General features: G+C 44.7%; 1 protein-coding gene across 2 annotated transcripts in view; it reads right to left on the bottom strand.

Moving 5' to 3' along the window:
• The window catches only part of SIM2 (SIM bHLH transcription factor 2), a 64,974-nt gene that overhangs the window by 35,902 nt on the left and 5,921 nt on the right, over positions 1-23,151 (bottom strand). For both annotated transcript variants that reach the window (XM_074601903.1, XM_074601894.1), the window contains exons 2-4: positions 16,727-16,809; positions 13,680-13,769; positions 7,228-7,336 (exon numbers count right to left, since the gene is read on the bottom strand). In XM_074601903.1, coding sequence (XP_074458004.1) covers positions 7,228-7,336; positions 13,680-13,769; positions 16,727-16,809 — 282 coding nt within the window. The remainder of the gene's footprint in view (positions 1-7,227; positions 7,337-13,679; positions 13,770-16,726; positions 16,810-23,151) is intronic.

The following is a 23,151-nucleotide window of genomic DNA, read 5'->3' as shown; positions in this document are numbered from 1 at the left end:
CCCTTAACACCACATCTAAACAAGTCTTAAACACATCCAGGGATGGTGACTCCACCACCTCCCTGGGCAGCCTATTCCAGTGTCTGACCACTCTTTCCGTGAAGAATTTTTTCCTAATGTCCAGCCTAAACCTACCCTGCTGCAGCTTGAACCCATTCCCTCTTGTTCTATCGCTAATTACCTGTGAGAAGAGACCAGCACCAACCTCTCTACAATGTCCTTTCAAGTAGTTGTAGAGAGTGATGAGGTCTCCCCTCAGCCTCCTCTTCCTCAAACTAAACAGTCCCAGCTCCTTCAATCGCTCCTCATAAGATTTATTCTCCAGGCCCTTCACCAGCTTCGTTGCCCTCCTCTGCACTCGCTCCAGCACCTCGATATCTCTCTCATATTGAGGTGCCCAGAACTGGACAGAATACTCAAGGTGTGGCCTCACCAGTGCTGAGTACAGGGGGACAATCACCTCCCTCCTTCTGCTGGTCACACTATTTCTGATACAAGCCAGGATGCCATTGGCTTTCTTGGCCACCTGGGCACACTGCTGGCTCATGTTCAGCCGCTTGTCAATTAGAACCCCCAGGTCCTTTTCTGCCAGGCAGCTCTCCAGCCACACTTCCCCAAGCCTGTAGCGCTGCATGGGGTTGTTGTGGCCCAAGTGCAGGACCTGGCACTTGGCCTTGTTGAAGCACATTCCATTAGCATTGGCCCATCGGTCCAATCTAATCCAAGTCTCTCTGTAGAGCCTCCCTATCCTCATGGAGACCAACACTCCCGCTTAGCTTCGTGTCATCTACAAACTTGCTGATGATACACTCTATGTCCTTATCAAGGTCATCAATAAAGACGTTAAACAGAAATGGTCCCAACACTGAGCCCTGAGGGACACCACTTGTGGCCCGCAGCCAGCTGGATTTAACTCCACTGACCACCACTCTTTGGGACCGCCCATCCAGCCAGTGCTTGATCCAGCAGATCGCATGCTCATCCAGGCCATGAGCCGCCAGTTTTTCCATGAGAATTCTATGGGGGACGGTGTCAAATGCTTTTCGAAAGTCTAGGTAGACAACATCCACAGCCTTTCCCTTATCCAATAATCGGGTCACCTTGTCATAGAAGGAGATCAGGTTCATCAGGCAGGACCTGCCTTTCATAAACCCATGCTGACTAGGCCTGATCCCCTGCTTGTCCGTTATATGACTTGTAATGGCACTCAAGATGATCTGCTCCATGACCTTCCCTGCTACCGAGGTCAGACTGACAGGCCTATAGTTTCCTGGATCCTCCTTTCTGCCGTTTTTGTAGATGGGTGCTACATTTGCTACCCTCCAGTCCATTGGGACCTCCCCAGTTAGCCATGACTTCAGGTACGTAATGGAAAGTGGCTTGGCGAGCACTTATCGTGGCATGTGCATCCCAGCTTGGGTCAGTATGTTGTTTCCTCTAAAGGGCATGCTACAGGGAGCTGGGTGGAGTCAACAATCCTGTTGCAATCCTCAACATTCAGTCCCTGAAAACCTGCCACTGTTTCAGACACATTCAAAATGCTTATCACCTCTGGACAGGGCACCCTGTAACACTCATTTCACAAACCACTGTCAGCATTGTATCCCCCACAATGCTGGTACCAAATAATTTGCTGCTGAGCTGTAGCAGCTTAGACTTACTAGCCTGACAGACATTTAGTTTTTTGCAGTATGTGAGGTAAGGAAAGGGGTAAACTCCTCATATGCCTCCATGAGGTTATGAAGCTATTGTTGGCTAGGCAAAATTTTTCATGATGCTACAGCCACAACCTTAGTGCAGGCCTCCTGATGATACGCATCATGCACTGAGTCTCTACAGTCAGTCATAAACGTAACCGTGCAGCCTTCCAAAATTCAGAAACTACTGTTACCTCATCATTTCCACCCAACCACCCTGCAGGATGACTACCTTCTGCCCCAGCAGGAGAATCTCATCCAGTGGACTCAGTTTGTTAGTTCCACTACTTGAAGAAACAGAAAAGAAAATCTTTCAGAGTTGTAAGTGCTCAAGAAAAGACAGCATGCATCAAACCCACTTCTTTACATGCTAAGAAATCATTTTCTTAGCCCTATACCATGAAACAGTTCCCAGGTTCCTGTTAGTTAAGTGTTGCATATTTTAGGATAGAGGCACAGGAATCTCGATATCAGCCTACGCCACAGATACGGATGGTGTAGAGTGTGCAAAACTGAGGTGCCTTCACAGGTACAAAACTAAGCCAGAACATAGAAAAATGCTGCAGACCAGAAATACATTAAGTAATATTTGGAAAGGCATGAAGGGCCAGTGAAGTCATCTGAGATCTGAGCACAGCCAGTACACGTCATTTGAAAAAGATATCAAATTATTCTTTTGTTTGTTTGTTTTCCTTTTTCTGCTAACCCATCCCAGTTCAGTATAATGGATTCATTTTATTACAACTGGAGCAAAGTTGGCCCACAGACTCATGTGAGGTTGTTCACTGAGGCATACCCTACCTTCAACGTGTATGTGAGAGAGACGATTATTTTTCACAACCCCAGCCACCCTCAGAAAGAGAGTACAGCTGTTGGCTTCTTTCATAGCAAGGGATCAGTACATATTACTTTACATTTTCAATGCTGTAAAGGCATCTTAAGTAAAAAGGCATCTTAAAGACTTTGTAAGTTAAAGCTGAAATTCTCCAAAGCCCCCACAGATCATGGGGCTTATGGCTTTCATTGAGTCATATCTTACAGACTTTAAATGCCAGAAAGGAGCATTAGATCATAGGTCTAACCTGTACATTGCAGCTCATTAAACTTCACTCAGTTACTCCTGTGCTGAGCTCAGTAACTTCTGTTTGCCTAAAGCATATCTTCTATAAAGGCATACAGCCTTGATCTGAAGACATCAAAAGAGGAAGAAACCACTGCTTCCCTCAGTATTTTGTTCCTGTGGTTAATCAAACTCCTAGTTATAAATGTATGTATTATTCTAATTTGAGCTTTTGTGGTTTCAGTTCACAGACATTGGTCCTTGATATGTTTTTTCTTCTAAAACAGTCCTTTAGTTCCCAGTATTTTCTTCGCTTGGAAGTACGCACACACAGTAATCAAGTCACCTCCCAATCTTGTTTTTGATAAACCAAACAGATGGTGTTCTTTTATCTCTCATTATAAGTCTTTCCAGTCCTTCAATCATTTCTGTGGCTCTCTTCTGTACTTTCTCCAATTTTTTCCTTTTTTTTTTTTTTGAAGTGGACAACAATTATACAGAAAAATCCAATGTCCATTTCACTAATACTGTATAAAAAATACAATTATTCATCCTTGCTATTCCTGTTCACTACTCCCTTGCTTATATGTACTAGGATTTTCCATTACCCCTTTTTGCCACAGCATCACAACAGGAGCTCACACTGAGCTGTTTGTCGTTTATGACCTTTAAATGCTTCTTAGAGTTGCTGCCTTCCAGTTTCTTGCCCCAAAAGCTTTCCTTACCATAATTTGCTGTAGCACCACATTGGACTTATCTAAAAAATGATGACACAACAGCTAGTTCACCAACACCCATTTCCCCAAATTTTACTACATTTAAGATTGCTATGAAGTCACAGCTTCTGGAAGCATGTGATTATTCAAGAATTTTCACTATCTTTTAAAAAAACAAAGTATCTATCTTCTATGTTTGAAGATGTGCCTTGTTGTACATTAGGAAGTTCAGGGCAAACTTAAAAAAAATAAAAAGTTATAATTTAAAAAGGCTTATGCCTTTTAAACTAATATATCATATTTTGAGTAACAGGCTGAGATATCTGAAGAAAAACAATGTGACAGTAAGCATTATATAAAGAAATCCACACTGTATCTGATTTTATGGAGTGAGCAATAACTTGCATTTCCCTGAGAAATAAAACTCATGCAAATAAGATTTCTAGAGCTCAACAGCTACAAGGCTTCTGCCTTTGTTGTTGGTCTTTCAGAGAAGATTCTAACGAACTGATGAAGCACTGGAAATATAAGGGGAAGTTTGAAGAGAGTAATGAAGGACAACAAGGAAGATTAAAAGCAAACAAAGAAACAAATAAAGGGATACCATGAAAATTTACAAAGACTGTAAAACTGGAGGTCAAAAATAATCTGAACTCTGGGTTATTCAATACCAGTAACAGAATACCACCAAGTATAGATATGTATGTTTATGTTTGTGATATTATTTCTACCATAACAGATCTTATCCAGCTAAAACTGATGAAATAGCAACTGACCTGAAAATGTATATACGTATCTGAGAATTAGCTGAAGAACGCATCTTGAACAAGTAAAGTTACATGAGCCAAGCTGTAAATTCGTGTTATGAACATCTGTGTCAGCATTACAATACAGATTTTACTCCTGAGTAATACTACAGATTGGAGAGATCTAGAAAGCAATAAAGTTATAAAAGGAAAGTTTTTATTCGACCCAGTGACTTGATGGTTCAGATGTGTTTTAAAAGATTAAAGAAGATAAAATCAAACAGAAATGACCAAAAAAAAGCGCTCTTTAAAAGTCTGTTTTCCTTTTTATTACAAAATAAAGTCACTTTCACTCAACTTCCCTCTGTCCTAAGTTATTTGTAAAATTCCATGTTTTATTTAAATATTAAAAATGTCTATTAAGATACAGAGAGAAGCTGCTTCATTCCTGTCATTTATTAAATAGGCTTCAGGGCCTCACTGAAGTAAAATAGGAAACCTGCTTTGATTTGTGTGGTCCAGGTAATTTCAGGTTATATCTCAAGATTAAATGTACACGCTGCAGAAGAGGGAGCTACTGGCACAGGGAAGACAAATATAAGTAAATATTTGGTCACTCTGTTCATTTTAAAAAGATTTAGCTATGGATTCTGGATATTTTAATACTCTTGCTCCATGCATTGTATGGGGAAGAGACACACAGAAATAAGATTTGCATAAAATAATCCCTATGCAAACCAGAATACAGCTTAACTCCTTTATTTATCTCTCCAAGTCTAGGAATTCAAATAAGATGCTGTTGTTTTGAGTTTTTTATCAATTTCCTCTACTACACAAAATTTTACACAAAATAAAACATATGTAAGAACATCACATTTCAAAATAAATTTTCCTTTACCTTTGCACTATTGAGAAAACAGAGCTTGATGCTAATAACAAACAGCATCTATGCAGAATGAGGCAAAGAACACTACAGATAATGATGCATATATCTGGGGCTAATTATACTATCAGCAGAATTTCAGATTGAAACAGTTGCAAGTAAACCGAAATGAACAGTTTCAATTGTGTGTAAAGTCTTTTCAAACACAACCAGAACAGAACAGAATTACACTTAACAGTGAGGAGAATTTGTTAAGGAAATAAAGAATTTGACCATAAGAAGCCAGAGGGACCTGATTGTTTCAGAAAACAAATGCTGACAGGCAAGATAAGCACCCAGGGACATCCAAATATAAGCAAGAAACAGGCAGTACCTAGTTCTGAACAAAAACCCCAACCTTCTGGAACTGCAGTACTAGTGTGCTGTCTCACTGCTTCTAGTAAACCAGAATCATGATACTAAATAGAGAACAGGGAGAGCATTTGACAGACATTAGTTCCAAACAGTTGCCTATTACTTTAAATTTGTAAAAATCTCCAACTAACAATTTTTAAAAAAAATATATTGTAACAAAATCAGGAGGCTCTTGCCATTGGCACAACAACTGGTATAAGAATGTCTTACTACTAATTCTGGATACCAGCAGCATTGCATGAAAGTAATGGATTTGTACCAGGGGTATCCCCTCTGTTTATCAGTAAAGTAGGAAAAAGGAAAAAAAAAAAATTTTTTTTTTAAATCTCATCATTTAAAAAAAAAAAAATCCCTGACAGAGGACTGAGTAAACTATGAAATAGTCAAGTCACAACTAGAATCAGAAAAGTCCAAGAAAATAAGAGTTTGTCTTTCAAGACACAAAGGTTACACACGACAACCTGTTTGGGGAGGAAGAAGAGAGAAGGAGGCTAAGATAGTTCTTCCATTTACACCACTCAGAGCAGCACATATGCTTTCACGTACATTAAACTTCCCTGCATGCAGGGTTCTTCACTGATGGAATCATAGCAGTCAGAACTGTGGTGAGATCACCAAGTACAGAAAATGCACAGGCATCAGGACTGCAAAAAAAAGCCAGATCCTAAACAGAAATGCAGTGCAAACCCAGAGCTCCACATGCTTTTAGGAGCTGTGTCTTAAGTTAAAATTAGCAGGATGTGAGCTCCAATTAAGCAATTATGAAATATATGTGGAAGTACGTTGTACATGATGGAGCCAGATTATTTCTGATATTTTAAAGTTCAAAGATTTGCCCTTGAGGAAACCAAAGCTACGAAGAAGATAGTGCGAAGATGAGCATATCTTTGTTAGTTATATAGTAGTTACAATACTGAAGTAACAACTTAATACACAAGAGTTATGTTAATATTTATGTGTGGTGTCTGAGCACAGACAGGGTGGACAGTCTGATCCAGGCGTTCACATTATCAATAAGAGTTCTGCTGTCTTCCCTGACACTCCATTCAGCTTAGCATCATGCTGTATGGGTACACGTAGGTGAATCATCTGCAGCACCTGAACAGGATGTGTGGAAAGGCATGGTGAATCAGCGATCCAGTATCAAGGCAAGAGGACATTATTTTCCTGGAGAGATCACTTTTTTTTATGAGAGTTTCTAAATGCAGGTCATTTACAAAACCCATTTTATCTCTTCCTACAGTGGAGGGTATTAGGCCGGCTTTTTGTCCAAACTTCAAATGTAATGGTTGTTTTTAGAACATTAAAACTGTCCTCCTGTTTCCCAATTGCCTAATGTATTATTCTTTTTTTTTTTTCTGCTAAGACCACATAGCTGCAGCTGTGCACATCTAGACCATTGCAACATTCCTGCAACCTCAGCAGTAATGACAAAATGAAAGAGATGAAACAGCCACTGGGCAAAACCTAAAAACCTGTTTGAAACTGCAAGGACTCCATGGCATGAAAAGCTTTATTTATTCTAGGATACCTTATTCCCTTTACTACAAAAAACCAAAATCCTGGGTCACAGTTTGAAATTCATGCTCCTCCTCCAGTCGCATACATAGCTTCATAGTGGATAAATACGAACTTGTTACATTTCAGCCTAAGGTTGTTACTTATTTTTTTAGTTTTTCAATGGTAGTTTGACCACAGATCACAAAAGTACCTTGTAAGAGGTGAGGATGAAGAGGCTGGTGAGCAGTAAGAACAGCTGTCATCTCATCATGATCGGAAGGATGTATGTACTCATAAATGCTATTACCAGTAAGTTCCACCTGTGAAGAGACATGTAACACATGAAGCAGTGCAGCTGTTTGTTTTTTTTCCGTATCCCAAAAGTGCTCTTAAGTAACGTGCATACGCTGCATCTGGGTAACTATACACCATTTTTAAAACATTAAGTTGAATGTATCAAAACCGTGTTCCAAATTATACCCATTAAACTGAACTAATTCTTTCTTCAGCAGTAACTAATATTATAGAGGCTTTTGTGGGAATTTCTGGTGATGATCCAGATACAGAAAAGCTGCTACTAGAGAAAGCTGTCAAATTAAGTGAGCAGCTAGTAGGGAGCTACTAGAGCAGCTGTAGAAATGTTAGATTGCCACAATCTATGAACTGTATTAATGTCTCTCAAGAAGACAGATATAAAAAAAAAAAATAATGTTTATACAGGTTCCCAGAAACTATCACCTGCATTCAGCTGGCAGATGAGCCTTCAGAGTGAAACCTCTAGACTTACACATTTCCTTTGTGTGTTTTCAAAGATGGCCTACCACACTCAATGCACAGTAGTGCAAAGTGTTAAGAACAGTAGCCAATGAATTCAAAAGGCAGACTTCTGTAGATTTTCACGGGCACTGGATTGAGCCTTCACTGCTTTAAGTAAACAGGCACAGTAAAAACTAGATCTATCTTAAATATCTGTGTATTCCCTCTTCTCATTTGAACTTTGCTTGCTCAGGAATGTTTCTGTCTTTCCCACTGTTGTACCCATAATAACTGTTGCAAAAAAAAAAAAAAAAGAATGGCATGCATCATATGTCCTTTTTGCTAACTATTTGCCACGTATAAAACTCACCAACAAAAGTCTCCAGATAGATGCAGTAATTGATTTAAGGAGTGAACCAATACTTTGAGCCTGTGTTTTAAATTAGTGTCAGGCTGCCCAATTGTTCTGTGTGGCCTGATGTGCCTTGGGCCCCCAAGATCAGAGACAGCTGAGAGGTGAAGTAATTTAACCTATTCTTCTGAGCCAATCCTACTGATTTGCTAAGATGTGTGAGTTGCCTTTTCTTTGGAATAAATGAAGTTGTCTACCCCACAAAGCAATCTTTTTCCGAAAATGTTTCTCATCATTCCATTTTCTGCATTATTCATGGAATGTCTCTTCCCAAGACTATGCAAACTAACTTTTTTTCAAGACATCTATTCCCCACTGCTTCTTTCCAACAACCACTCCCTGCAAAAACAAAAACACCAACACTGGTTTGATATTCTAACCAGCATAAAATTTCACTGAATAAGGAAAAAAAGAGAGAAAGAGAGAGAGAGAGAGAGAAAGAGAGAGAGAGAGAGAGAGAAAGGAAGGAAGGAAGGAAGGAAGGAAGGAAGGAAGGAAGGAAGGAAGGAAGGAAGGAAGGAAGGAAGGAAGGAAGGAAGGAAGGAAGGAAGGAAGGAAGGAGAAAAAAGGAAAGGAGAGATGGAGAGAGAAAAAAAGAAAGATAAAGAAATAAAGACAGAGAGAAAGAGGTGAAGAAAAAGAGAGAAAGAGAGGAATAAAAGAAAGGGAAAGGACAAAAAGGGGAGAGGGAGAGGAAAGGATTTTATCTACATTTCTTCATTTATATAAGTTTCTCAGTTCTCCTTAAAAAGCACTGGCTGTTCCTTTTCAGGACTGTAGCAGGTGGGAACCTGTTATAGTAACACCCCATATTCAGGCTTTAGTGGCGGGGGAGGAAGGAGAACATACAATCTCACTGGAGTCATGCTTCTCAATGCTTACGTTTGTTTTTAATTACACGGGGGAAAAAAAATATTGTAAATGTCCGTAGCTATCTCCATAAATAACATAATCACCTACAGACATATAAAACTGCTTTAAAAAAAAAATCTCTTCACTCCATGGTGTTGGGCATTTCGTTGGAACACAAAAAAAATTATCATTGCAAAAATGCACAGCTGTGGTCAGTGTTCATACGAAAAGGAGAATCACTTATGACCCTCATCTTATTATTTTATCTTTGGCTAATAGTGATTTTGCTGAAGGGCATGTTTTGCCTTTGAAATTAGAACAATTGTATCAGTGAATACGGCTTCCGAAAAAGAATCCTTCATGGGTGGCTATGTGCAAACAATCTCTTCCTTCAATATAAAGATTTTCTTACAAAAGCAACACAAACCAAGTTGACTACTAACATCAACTGTAGACTTCCAAAAGATCTTGTTGCATCTCGGTAGAGTATAATCATAACCACATCAACATGCACAACTCTCTTACAAAGTACAACTCATTGGTATCTCTCGCTTTTCCAAAAGTCACTACCTGTTTCAAAACGACTACTCAGAGAAATATACATTTGCTGACAGGATTCACAGGACTGGACCCAAGGTCACAATTTTATTGTATCCCAGGGCTTATATCTAAAATTCAAAACTGAAGTGCTTTGTCAAACTAATGACTAGCTTTTCTCGTTATACACATAGGAATATTTTCTGCTCTGATGTATGCATTTGCAACCACAGCAAAATCAGCAGGAGGCGAACATACAACACTGAAACCAAAATTGACTGTAAAAATGCAAGTAGAAACATAAAGCCGTCAGCAAAGAGATGGAGGCTATGTAAGAGTCAAATAACCAAAATATGTATACATAATTTTGAAACTGACCACAGTCTCCTGCTACGCATAGTGCATGCATGCTATTTTAAAGCCTACAATGAAACACTGGAAACTTAAAAAAATAAATTATATGGTTCAATTCATAAACCTTCTAAAATCCCATGCCTCAGGCTTATTAAACCAGCTTCCTCGATGCAGCTTTTTAATATCTGTAAATACCTGCTTACTACCAAATATCACTGTTTCCTACTAAGAGGGTTTTTATGTGTAACTCAGCTGCATATTTTTTTCCTGCCAAGAAACAATTCATAATAAACACAGAGGACTAAGTAGATGGATTCTAGAGCAAATAATTACATATTTTGCCTTTCATATACTTATTTGATGAAAGTAAAATAAACTCTTGGAACAGTTTAGATATTTGTGGTTAAACATTTCAAGACTTATCAAAAGTGAAAGATAAGCTTGGCTCCCTCATGGACCCAGAAAATGGCTGGAATAAGCTCCAGACTTTCAAAATTAAAAAAAAATATGTATCTTTCACCATTGTTTCCTAAGAGGATTTTCCTCTCCACTCTGTGTCGTTGGACTCTAAGGGGAAAAAATATTTGGGGAATTTGAACCTATTTGTTATCCATGGAAAAAAAGAGGCAAAGAATTGGCTCTCTCAGCTAGTACAAGTCAGTTCAACACTGGTCTGAGGCCAGCTGAAATTAGATGGAGGAGGAGGTCCTACCCATCACTATTTACAATATTTACTGTTAAGAGTTGAGAGCAAAGGCAAAATCCAAAGCCACAAATTGACAGGTCCACAAATGAAGACGCAGCCTTTTCAGAAATATTGTTTCTGATTCTCTGATGCTGCTGACAGAAGTGAGTGAAGTAGTGCTGAAACTCAATGTTGGTTTTAAATTTTAAACTAGCTTAACTACACCAACCAGTGAAGGGTTATTCAGAAGCTCTAATTTCTTTCTGCTGAAGTTAAATTCAAGAACAACTAGAAGATAAAGGCTACTGTAGCAAGTCTCCAAGAATATCCTGCAAAATATTTTTACATGGACTTTTATTTAGTTTAAATATATACTTTTAAACAAATTGCACTTTAACTGGAAATTGATGTGTGGACTAGTTAATTGACAAATTATTTAATAAAAAGGCCTTTCTGTGCACACCCTAAAAGATTTTCTACAATCATCATCACTCTGGTCTCAGCTTGTATTGGCTGGAGCTCTATAAGAGCACTTGTTGAAAATATAGTGTGGGATTATGACCTAGTGAGGGAGACTTGCAGAACTTGCTTCTACAAACCAATCTCATTCTTGTTGATGTCAGTGGCAAAACTCCCAGTGATTTCCAGAGAAGCAGGAACAAGAACTCATTTAGAGCCCTGGGAAGCTTACAGGAATATCCTAGCATTAATGTATTAATGTCCTAGTACATAGCAGTAGCCTAGTATTAACGCTAGTACTACTTAAAGCAAAATTGTCTCTTCAAAAATAAAACATTGAGAAATAGCAAGAACAGATTAGATGATAAAACAGTATGAGGAAAGAGTGAAAAGATCATTGCCTTGTTTAGCTTGGGGTTTGTATTTATAAATAAATTTTAAAAAGTGCACTGTGAAACTGATGGAACACTTTGAGTTTTAGGAGTCTAAAACATGCCCTTAAATTTCACATCCCTCTGTCCTCTCCAATGTACAGCTTTCTGGGGAGTTCAAGGATACAGTCCATTCATTTACAAATCTCTGCTAAAGTGAAGTATTTGTGATTTTGCTGATTAAACTGAGTTCAATAAGCAATATGACCAAATCCTCTAGTTTTCCTCAGCACCTCTTGCACTAAGGGTTTATAGATATTTACATGTGCAATGCACATGGAATTCAGTCTGTGCAGAGGGCCGTAAGGGCATGAGGGCTAAATATGACTAAAGCCTGTATGACGCTTTCAGTTCCCTCTCCTTGAACACGGCCAAGTCTATTTAGTGCCCTACTGATCCAGTTCTTTAATTTCACCAGATGACTGGATGATACTCAGACCTACAAGAATTGATGACTTGATATTCCTCAAAAAGAAAGAAAAGAAAGAAAAGAAAGAAACAATTTCTAGACAAAACCTGGAAGATCAGTTAGCACTTATCAAACAGCAAGCAGCACAGGACAATGAGACTCTACTTCAGCACAGACAGATGGGAACACTCGGTGCTTTGGAATAATTGTACTGACTAAATGAATCTATTTAAGCAGCCAGCAGCATGGTGGATCTTTTCAAAAGTTAGGGCGAGAAAAACTTTCAATAATGCTGTTGATTCAGAGTAGAAAATATGGCCATTATCTAGGAAAGTTTATTCTAAAACAAAGTAATATTTAAAGTAATTTGAACAAGCATTAAATGTTATAAAACAACTAATACTATACTGTAACAGACTCAGTTGAACAAACTGGTTGAACTAAGAATGTTCCCTGGACACATTTTTAAAAGTTGTCAGGAAAAAAGTATCCACACAGAATACTGATTCTCAAAATTACTTTTTCTAAAAGAGATTACAAAAACAGGGATTGTAGTTGCCTTTGGATTTAGAAGTGATGTTTATGAGATTATATACTTGCCTTTTCTAGCTATTTAGACTTCTATTTTTTCTCACAGCTACTAATTCTAATATCACTATTATAAACACACATCCAAAGAACTTCACAGTTTTTCAATCAAAAATATTAGTTACTAAAAAAGTTAAAGTACACATGTTATCTCCACATTTTAGCCCCTTCTCTGTTTGTTGGAATAGCCATGGGGCATATTCCACAGACATTTTCAGAACATCCTGTGCTCTCTCACCCTCATCTCCTCATTCTTCTTCCCTCTGCTAGTCTTTATTTCACTGTATTTAACTCTCAGAAGTGTTTGAGCTGCAACTGGTTCTGAAGAAACAGTTCTGTTTCTTGCAAGTCTCATCCAGGGCCCAGTGAAATTAATTAGGAGTTTTTCTATTGGATTTGAGCAAGCTTTACGTCAGGTGCCGCCAATGAATTTGTGTAATACATTTACACACAAAGGTATGGAAGCTTGCACTCTGCAATAAATTCAGGCTATTTGCCCTTGTGCCTGTCCCAAGAAGGCAAAAAATTAGAAATGTCCTTCTAAGAAAAAAAAAAAACACAACAATAAAAAAAACCTTATACTTCTTGTGCAGAACAGTAGTAAACTGAATTTTATGAGTTCTATCACAACCATATAAAACGCTTTACTGAAAAGACCACTGAGCTGGAAAAACTCAGGAAAAACTACCCTGAATTCCATGTGAACACTCATAAATCTGCCCTCCTTTTCTTTTTTTCCTAAAGCACTTTTACCATAAAACTCATGCTCCACGTCAGATTTCCTCTCTATTTCATAGCAAGTCTCAATATCTTACACAATCTAAAACATATAGACTTGAATTCTAAACTTTATTTCAGACGTATAGCGTTACCACACAGGCAATAGGTTTGGGTTTCAAGCTCTGTATATACCTGCAATTTGCAATACCATATTATTTATTACCCTTCTTAAAGGTAATGAGGAGTAAAATACAATGAACAAGAAAAGATATAAAGACAGTCATGATGTGGCTGTAAGTAACGGGAACTTGAATATTTAAGTAAGGCCATTTGTCAGAGAACAAAGTTGAAGCTTCAAAACCCCTAAACACAATGACACTATATACATGGCAAGGTACTAATGTTGCATTCCAAATCCAGCATCTGTATTTAACAGATAGACAGAATAAATCACTCATACCTGAGATAAGCCAAGATGTACAGACGCTGTTTCTGAGATGTACATTATTTTGCCATCTGATGCTACCACGAAAACAAAGCCATCCAAAGTCTGAAAAGGAGAAATATGTAGGGTAAAAAGCAAGCACTCTGTTTAAACCATTTACAGTAAAAAAATTTTTGAAGTCTTTTGGAGGAAGATTGCTATCCAACTTCAACAGCAGCAAACAGAAGCAAAATTGAAGCAACAGAAACCTTTATCTGATGCTGCCCCAAAAGCTCTATGACACACACAGACATTGTGAAAACCAATTCATTCCACCTACAGATGCTAGCTTTACTGCTTCACTTTAAGTTAACATTCTCCTGTTGATTCTGGTTATTTTAGTACTTAGTACAAATCCTGCGCTATGTAGTACTTAGGGGAAAGTCTAGTACTATGCAAGCCATTTTTTATGGTATAATTGGCAGACACAGCTTACCGCTACTTGCAATATATTTAATGGTACCGTAAGCAATGCTTTAAATTTCTTTGACTATATTTTTAACGTCTTTCTGAACAGAGGGCTGTCTGCTCTGTAGCTATGCAAACTTAGGAAAAGAAAGTAGAATAAACCAGCATTCAAAACTTTATCAGTCTTGAAGAGAGATATTTATGCTCATTATGTGTATCCTTACAGTTTGTGTATCTTGACTAATGGTAATATGTAATGCAAACTTGAGGTCCAATCCTACAAATTCTTACTGATGGGATATTGACTGGAAGGTAAATATTACTTGTGTGAGTAAAAACTAAAGTTCAATTTAGTCATATATCATTCATATGAGAAAAAAAACACAATGCAAACAGTACAGGTTAGCCAAAATTGGCCATGATTTGGACATACAAACTTTCAGTTTGGGGCACCTTGATTCTTCAGTGCACAGTTTGAGGCATTTTTTCAAAAGTGTCTGATGTTCTCAGTCAAAAAGTATTCGTGATCTCTAACCAGTTTAGGAAGCCTTCATCAGCACATACATATGAACATTATTGGAAAATATATGTGGAATAGAAAAAACATTTTTACAGTCCACAGATAAAACAAACGTCTATTTTAATTCATCTTTTAAGCTACTGAACCAGGAGAGAAGCAATAAAATCCTGTATGCTTCATGTTCTTACAGCGCTGCCCCAATAAGAAAAATATTCCACATTATTCTCTGGCCTACTAACGATTCTACAGCGTGTAATTGAAAACAGATTACGCTTTGCCTTTACTTTTATTCTTTTTTGGAACATAAATTAAATTTTGTAGAAGTATTTAAATGGGAAATAAATTATTGCATCCTTAGCCATAACTTTGCTTTTAAACACTGTCATCTTGCAATTGCTCTGCCCAGTATCATAACTAAAACCGTGTCAATGCTTCCATTACTGCATTACATGGTGCAGTAGGTCTCTAAATTTCCTACACAGAAAAGCATATTGAAGCTGAAGCTTCACATGTAAGGTTTGAGTCTAAGAACCCTTGAAAAAAGTTTACAGTAAATGAGGGTTTATTAAATTGTTAAGCATTCATCATTCAGAAATAACTGAACTGTAAAACGAGTATTACAAGTGAATAGCATATAATATTACTCAAGTTCATTTAATGCCAGACAAAATGTGAAATGGCAAACAGGGAGGAGAAGTGTAAGAACAGTTATTTTTATGCTATAACTAGATAGGTATTTTCTAGGTAGCACAGTGATTCTGAAATCAGCCGACAGGACACCAGCTACTCCAAACGGAATTTTCAAGGCTAGAAATGCCTCCACATGAGATAACATTGAGCCTTATCAATTCCAGTTTACCACACGCGGTCAGTAGCGGAGGCTTCAAACCACTCTACCCGGCAGCGTGCTCTCTGCGGGGCTGCAGGGAGGAATAAATAAAGAACTCTGCGCGTCGCACGGCTTGCCCGGCCGGCCCACCCCACCGCCGCTTCACCTCCCGCCGCCTACCTGAGGAGGGGGCTGCGCACGGCACTCCGGCCGCCGCCAACGGCCGAAGGCGCGAGGCGGGCGTTAACGGCCGGGGCGCGAGGCGGACGTTGGGGCCAACGGCCGGGGGCTGCCGGGCCCGAAGGCCGCCGGCTGGCGGGGAGGAAGGTGGGCGAGCCCTCCTGGCGACTGGGCGGGGGGAAGCGGCCACAGACAAACCCCCTACCCGCCCCCCCCGCTCCCCGACCAGGGTTTCTCTGGAGGTTTTTATCCCCAGCCAGAGCGAACAGTTAAAACAGCTCGAGCTCTGTGACCAGGAATTAACCTCCCACAATAAAAACGGCCGTTAAATGATTACGGTTTACTAGGTCTTTAAAATCGGGGGAGAAAAACCCTTGCTGTATTAAGTTTTCATATAAAAAAAAAATAGAGCTAAAGGTAATTTTTTTTTTCCTCTTTCCACGCACGCCCCGGCTACGACTTCCTAAGCTCCCCTGCGCAGGGGGTAGGGGGCAATTCAGAGGAATTCCAGAGCAGATCGACGGGATTGGGAACAACGTTATTTCCAGGTGCTAACGTCCATGGGAGACCTAACCCAGGTGCTCACCCCCCACCCCCACCCCCGCGGCGGGAACCCCGCATTCCCTTACAGGTTTCCCCTACCGAGCCACCGTCGGAGAACGGCGGTCCCCGGTGCCCGGCGCCCCTCCAGCCTAAACGCTCTCCCCCACCCCTCCCTCGCTGCTGGCCGCGGGCTGCTTGCGGGACATCCCCAGCAGCTCTGATGATCGCTTTTACGGCTGAGAGACACTTTGCATGCACGGAGAGCCGGTTAGTGCCATGGTAAGCTGTTACTTCTGCTAATACCAAAGGCGGAGGGGGGGGGGGGGGGAGGGAATAATAGTAATAGAATTTGTTGGTGTCTTGGTTTTTCTCCCCTCCCGGCCGGTGTAAGGCTGGGGAGTAAAAGCAAGGTTTCATCAAGGCTCCTCTCGTGGTGCGGGGAAGAGAAGGAAGAGAAGGAGGAGGAGAGGTAGGAGGTTGCTCACATCGCAACACCGGGCTTGCGATGCGCAGCGCGTACGAGGGGAGGAAGGCGTCCACTACCTGAAGCAAATGGGATCCGAGCTCCTTGGCCACGTTATCGAAGGGCCCTATCCTGCTCGGCTGTCCCCAGGCGTCGCCCAGACCTGCAAGAGAACCAAGGCGCTGGTTAGAGCGGGAAGCGGAGCTGGGCCCACCCTGCCTCCCTGGCGGGACGCGCTGCCGGCAACCCGCCCGCTCTCCCCCCTTCTCTCGCGGGGAGAGGACCAGTCCGCGACGCGGGGTCTCAGGAGGTGGGAAAGGCCGAGTCCCTTTTACACACACGCGTAGGAAAGGAATTGTTCTTTTTCTGGAGGTCCTGGACGGGGCACACCCCGCGGACCCGCTTTCTCCCTCACCGGAGAGGCGCCCGCCGCGCCGGCCCCACTGACCCGACAGGCCCGACCCGTCCCCGCCGCTCCGCCATAGCCTCCCAGCGGGCTGGGGGGGGCCCGTGTGCCCGGCACTGCCTTGGTAACGCCGAAAGGTTATTGATGGAGCTGTGTTGTGGCGGTGCTTGGGGCAGGGGGGCTGGTGAGGGGTTTGTTTGTTTGCTTGCTTTTTTGTTTGTTTTTCATTTCCTCCATGCAAAGAAGGCGTGCAGCAGCTCCCCGGTAGAGCTGAGACCACTACCCGTGCCAGCCGAAGATCTCAGGCTCCTGTCGGCACCTGATGGCAGGCTCTGCAGCGTGCCATTGCCCGCAGGAGCGGAGAGATGGAGGGCAAGATGGAGGGACGGGACTCCATCAGTTTAATGCCTCCTTTTTTGGAGAGAGAAGAAGGCTTAAGCCCTCGGGGCTACAGGACAGCGTCTGAGAGGCCGCGGAGCCCTAAAAGCGTTCCGCCCGTGCTTCCCTGCAGCCGAGAGGCGCTGCGGAAAGGCCGGTGGCGGGCGAAAGGCGGGCGTGTCCGCTCGGTGCTGCCAGCCCGACGGTGCTGGCGGCCGGGGCGCGGCGAAGCGGACTTCACAAGCGCCCTGGCTCGGCGCCGCCGGCGGCATCGGGCGTCCCGTCTGTAGCGTTTCGCGTGGGCGCACACGCGTGCGATGGATGCACAGCCCTGCGCCCTTCAGCGTCGCTGCAAACTGATGTGCAGCCATGAAACCGAGCGCCGCGTTTTCCTCCGGTGCCCTCTCACCGACCAGGTGGTTTCAAAGAAACCTCCCCCCGCAAGCTTGCAGGGGCAAAGGCCGCTGCAGCGGGAGCCCCACTCGGCTCCATTACGGGAGGGAGAAGTTGGCATCCAGACGGAAAGCCTTGCCCTAAGCTCCAGCTCTGGAGCGTGTTTCTAAACGCCTCGCCTGAAGCCCTCCCGGATCCGCGCATCCTTTGGCCGGGTGTCCGCGGGTGGCCCTGGTCTAGAAACGATGGGAGCTTTTCTCCCCGCTCTTGGCGCGGACAGGATCTCCCACTGGAGGAACGGGGGACGGTGGAGAGGACGCGGTGCCTCGCCCCGCGTTTCGTCTTCTCCCGGTGCCCCGGTGTCAGCGGAGCCTGGCCCCATGCCCTGCTCTCGCCGGGCAAGCACAAAGGAGCCTCCGGCTCCCATCGCCCCGCAGGGTACTCCGGGGACCTTGGCTGGCCCTGACACCTCTTTTCCACCGTCGCAGCACCCAAGGTCAGTCCTAAGAAGAGGCGTCTCTCTCCCCACCCCGTGTCAGTCGCTCCGGCTGCCCCAGCGGGTCTCTCCAAACCGCAGAGGCATGATGTGCGGCTGCGCTTTCTTGTGGGCAGGGGAAGGACATCTTCCCTTCGCTGGGGAATCGTTTGGCCACGCATTGGCATAATTTGCTTTGAAGAGCCAAACAAAAAGTCGCGTTTTTCTACGGCCGTTTCCCAATTCTCAGTTGAGGAAGGCTCCTAAACTTCCAGGGACCCGTCAAAACGTTCTTTTTCCTGAAACGCTGCTTCCCCTGGGGCGGAAAGTTTGAGGGTCTCAGAGACATCCTGAGGTCTCTTTCCCGAGACGGTAACAAAAGCAAACGACGGAATCAGCCCTGGTGCTGCGCGGCTTGCCCTAATTTCGGTTTACTAATTGCAAATCTCGAAACATAGGATTGTAACCCTACAAAGGGGGTTACGCATAACTGTCCTGAAACGAGCCCTAACTTTCCGAAGAACGAAGCAGATTTACTCTTTGATCCACTCACGAAGAAGACCCAAGAACGAACCCGTACGTGGCAATCTGCTCCGTCCTGTCCATCACGGCTAGCCAGGTACGGTTTCACAGAATCCCAAAAATCTCCACTATGTTTGAGGTTCTTTCCTAACCTGGGCTAAACAAAAGTCAGTTCTTCATATTTGTTCTCTTTGAAATTGTAAATTGGATTTGCAATTGCGAACTCGCATCAAATGTAAACGCGTTTGGTGGATCAGCCTGGCATTCGTCTAAGCTTATTTTAAAGCCGATGATTTTATCATTTAATCCACCAGCAGATCGCTTTAAAGGTGGAAGCGAAACGAATAAAACCTTACGTTCAGATAAAGGACTGACGCCCATTAACTTGTCTTCCGAGAGATTTGCAAACGCGCAGCCCACGTCCTGTAAACATATGGATGCAATAGACTCAAGCCGAGCTGCTCCTGCCCAGCCAGTAAATAACGCACATTTTCACTCACTGGACTGGAGCGAGGCCAAAAGAGCTGCCGATACGAAGCGATCGTTTCCTACATCGCTCAAACTCGCGGCGGGAGTTTGCCGGGGTGGCCCCGGCCAGGAAAAGGTCTCCGGCGGGGAGGGCTGCCGGGTCTCCGATACGCTGCCGGTGTGGCCGGTGCCGTGTCGGACGGCTCATTTCGAAGGAAACGTTTAAAAAAAACCCATGCCCCATCGCAGCACGGATTACCTGCGACCCTGGCACAGAGAGTGGTTTCCCTGCGAGCGAGCGAGCAGCTGGCACATCCTTCCCGCAAATGCTGGGGACACCCGTGTGGGTGACCTGTCCCCCTCTGCCGTGCTAGAGGGTAGGGGATCGCCTACAGCCAGCGCCTTAGGGCGACTCCGGGCGCTGCCGGTAGCATAAAGCCCGGAGACCCCGAGCAGGGCTCAGCGTCAGAGCCCGCCCCGGCGGGCAGGAGCTGGTATGGCGAAGCGCTGCCTGCGGGGAGGGTAAGTCTCCAGCCCCAGGCGCAACCTCCTCTTTCCTGGCATCCCGCCGTCGGCAAACATGGATGAGATGAACCTCTCTCCTTGTTTGCCCTCCATTTACAGGTGTCTGTAACGACCTCTGGCCCCGTCCCGACCGGGACCGTGCTGGGAGGGCAGGACGGGCACAGAGGGATGCTTCTCAGGCAACGCTCAGGCGGAAATAACCGGCCCTAATCGCAGTGGTGCCCGCCGACACCTCCTCGGGCACCGGGCGGCCGGTTCGGCTCCAACAACGGCGTCCCAGGGACAGAGAGGGGGTTTTGCGCAGGCACCCCACGGTACATGCTGTTTTACCGCTGAAAGAAGTGGGGGTTCTCGTACGAACGCGTCCCCCCTCCCTTCGGCAAACCCGGGCACGATTTTTCTCCCACCGTCTTTTGACATCTCTGGCTGTTTTTCAAAGTACCTCAACATTCACTTTGTACCATTTCCCAGTTTCCAGGGAGGGGGGAAGGAGTTAAAGTGTAATAAGATCTAGAAATATTTGGGAACAGCTCCCACCTTTGCTCTCCAAATATATAAATTCGTACACACACACACACACACACACATTTGAAAGCCCGGTAGCTTTTCTGCTCGGGATTCTGCTAAAAGAATTACTTAGCGATGTATTATGTTAAGTATCGGGTTGCCCTGTAACTTGGAGTATTTCCTTTGTGTCTACTGTATTGTTCCCCGGCTTCCCCGGAGCGCACGGTCCCCCCGCGTTATTCAATAGCCATCCTTCACAGGCAACCTGGGTCAACTACAAGCGCCGGGATTTTCAGCGCCGCCTCTCCTGGGGGGATTTTTCCCCAGCGCCGTTGTGCCTCCCTCGGCCGGGAGAGCAACGGGGAAATTACCGGGGGGAGACGGCGAGCTGCCAGCCCTGGCACCCGCCGGCGACGGGTCGGAGGCGGCCGCTGCCCTCCGTCCAGCTTTGGCTCCCTCGTTTAGGCGAGGCCCAGGGTTGGACGGGGAGGGGGTGGCCTGTCAGCCCGTGAGACCGCGGGGCTCTGGGCGAGGGGCAGAGCTGACAGCTCGCCCTAAGCCCCGTCTGCAGCAGGGGGGACAGGTATCTCAGCCCCAACAGCACAGAGGACCGCACCGCTTGACAGGCGGGTCCGAGGGGCCGGGCCGGGTCTGGAGCCAACAGGGAGACCCCGGTACCGGCGGGGGTAACCTCCGCTCGGCGGGGGAAGCTCCCCTGCCGGGGTCGCTGTGAGAAGGAGCAGGGCTGCGTTAGCTTAACTTCGGCGGGGATGTACCAGCCCTCCCGCCGCCTCTCTGCGGGCTTCAGCGTCACCGGCCGGAAAGGCGTCCGAGGGCTGGGCGATGGGAGCGACGGACGTAAAGATCAAGACTTTAGTTTAAAAAAAAAAAAGAAAGAAAGAAAACGGAAAAAAGGCCAAGTCACAGAGAAAAAAAAAAAAAAAAAAAAACAACACAAACGCCTTTCAGGGTAGCCGTACAAACCCAAACCCGTCTGTTCCCGGTGAGCCAGAAACACCAGATCGTGCTAGAAGGCCCGAAAGCGGGCGCACGACAAACAGCGAGACCCCGGGCAGAGCCACAGCTCCCACGGCAGTGACCCCCTCCCGCCCTCCAGCCCTCCCTCCCCGCCGGGCGGGAGAGGCCGCAGCGACCCCGCCGCCACCGCCGCCCGGCCCCGCACCGAGCGGCTGCCGGCCCCCGCCGCATGGGAACGGCCGCACAGCTCCGGGGAAGCCCTAATGGCACTTTTGTTTTAGTAAGACTAAACTTACTAAGACTATAATGCCACTATTAGCGGTTAGTACAATAGAGGCACGGTTTCGAAGAGGGATTACTCACGCCGCCGGCTCGGGCTTTATTTATTTATTTAATTCATTAATGAACCTCTTCCGAGAGCGTATGAAAATTAGATGAAATAGCTGCAATTCGCCTTTGTTTTCTTAAAATGTACATTCACCGCCAGGTTTAAATAGGGACCGAAAACTCTGTATGCTCCTCGTAATTTCTATTGTCTGTGTCTCAGAATGAGGAACAGGTCTAAGATCTACCGCTGAGCTGCTTTATTCAGATTATTTTGTACAGCTCACAGTCAGGTCACTTATTAATTAGCTCGTTCCCATCCGATTTAAACTTCCGTAAATGTGCGGTTTTACAGTCAGTTTTGGAAACTGTGTCGGGGATCGGGGTGGGGAGAGAGCCACAATTTAACCAGTCTGACATAACCGGGGGGCAGAGAATCGCTGTTTTTAAATGCGATTTATTCTCACGTCTCTTTCTTTCATTTGCTCATTTTTAGGAAAAGAAAATAAATAATACTGACAGTCAAGACAGAAGAAGTCCCGTGGTGTATTTTTGTTCTACAGTAATAAATGCCTTGGCAAAAAATCAAAACACAAGAGAAGACAATCTCACAGAGCGGGAGCGCGGGGGAGGCTGTAGGTTGCTGTCTCCTGGACTTTAATTCATGAATCTGAAGGTCAGAGCGAAACCGCACGGCAAAATCTGTGATATCGGAGCACGAAATTGTGCCTTTCCAGGCTTGCACTCTGAGAGGAGAAAGGAGCTGGAATATAAATCTCCTTTCACTCTCAATTCTTTGAGCTTGATCGGGCGCCTCCGCGGGGGGATCAGTGAATTCAGTCCAAAACGTGCATCTTCGGTAAAACCTTGGCCAGGGTGAGCAGGGAGAGACGTGTCTGAACGCCCTTATAAGCCCTGTTGTAGCGCTGGGACCAGACACCTCGATGAGGGTCTCAAAGTTGCCTCAACTATTTGTCAGCTCGCTCTGGAAATAAAGCGGGTGGGGGAAGCCATCCACCGGAGTTTTTAAAAACACAGCCCGCTCTCTCCCTCTTCGCCTGCAGTCTAGACACAGCTGGAAGCCACTTTTATAGCTGGACAACATTTCTGATCAGGATTTCTGGCTGCAGCTACTCCGGGCCTACCAGGCACGCCGGAGGCGTCTCAGGCCTGTCCCCCCCCGAGCCACCCCGGGCTGAAAGAAATAAAAACTCCCTTGAGTCTTTACGGGGGTGATGCCTCGGTGCCAGCCACGGCAGCCGGGGCGGCCCGGGGAGCTGGACCTGCGGCGGGAGCCGCTGCGGGAGGCGACTCCCGGGGGAACGCGGGCGATGCGGCTACCACCGCGTCGGGAGCAGAGGCCGGCGAGTGGCGAGGCGGCCTGTTACGTGCCCACCTTTATTTCAAGCCCCGGGACCTCGGATGTGCGTCCCCCCTACACATCGGGTCCAGTATGCTCCAAGGGTCGCTTTTCACAGGTTTTGCTGCCCCCAGAATTTAAGATGCCGTGCCGGGCAGCCCTCTCGGGC

This window comes from Larus michahellis, chromosome 1 (genome assembly GCF_964199755.1).
Source record: "Larus michahellis chromosome 1, bLarMic1.1, whole genome shotgun sequence".
NCBI lineage: Eukaryota > Metazoa > Chordata > Aves > Charadriiformes > Laridae > Larus > Larus michahellis.
This window is presented reverse-complemented; position numbering and strand designations above follow the sequence as displayed.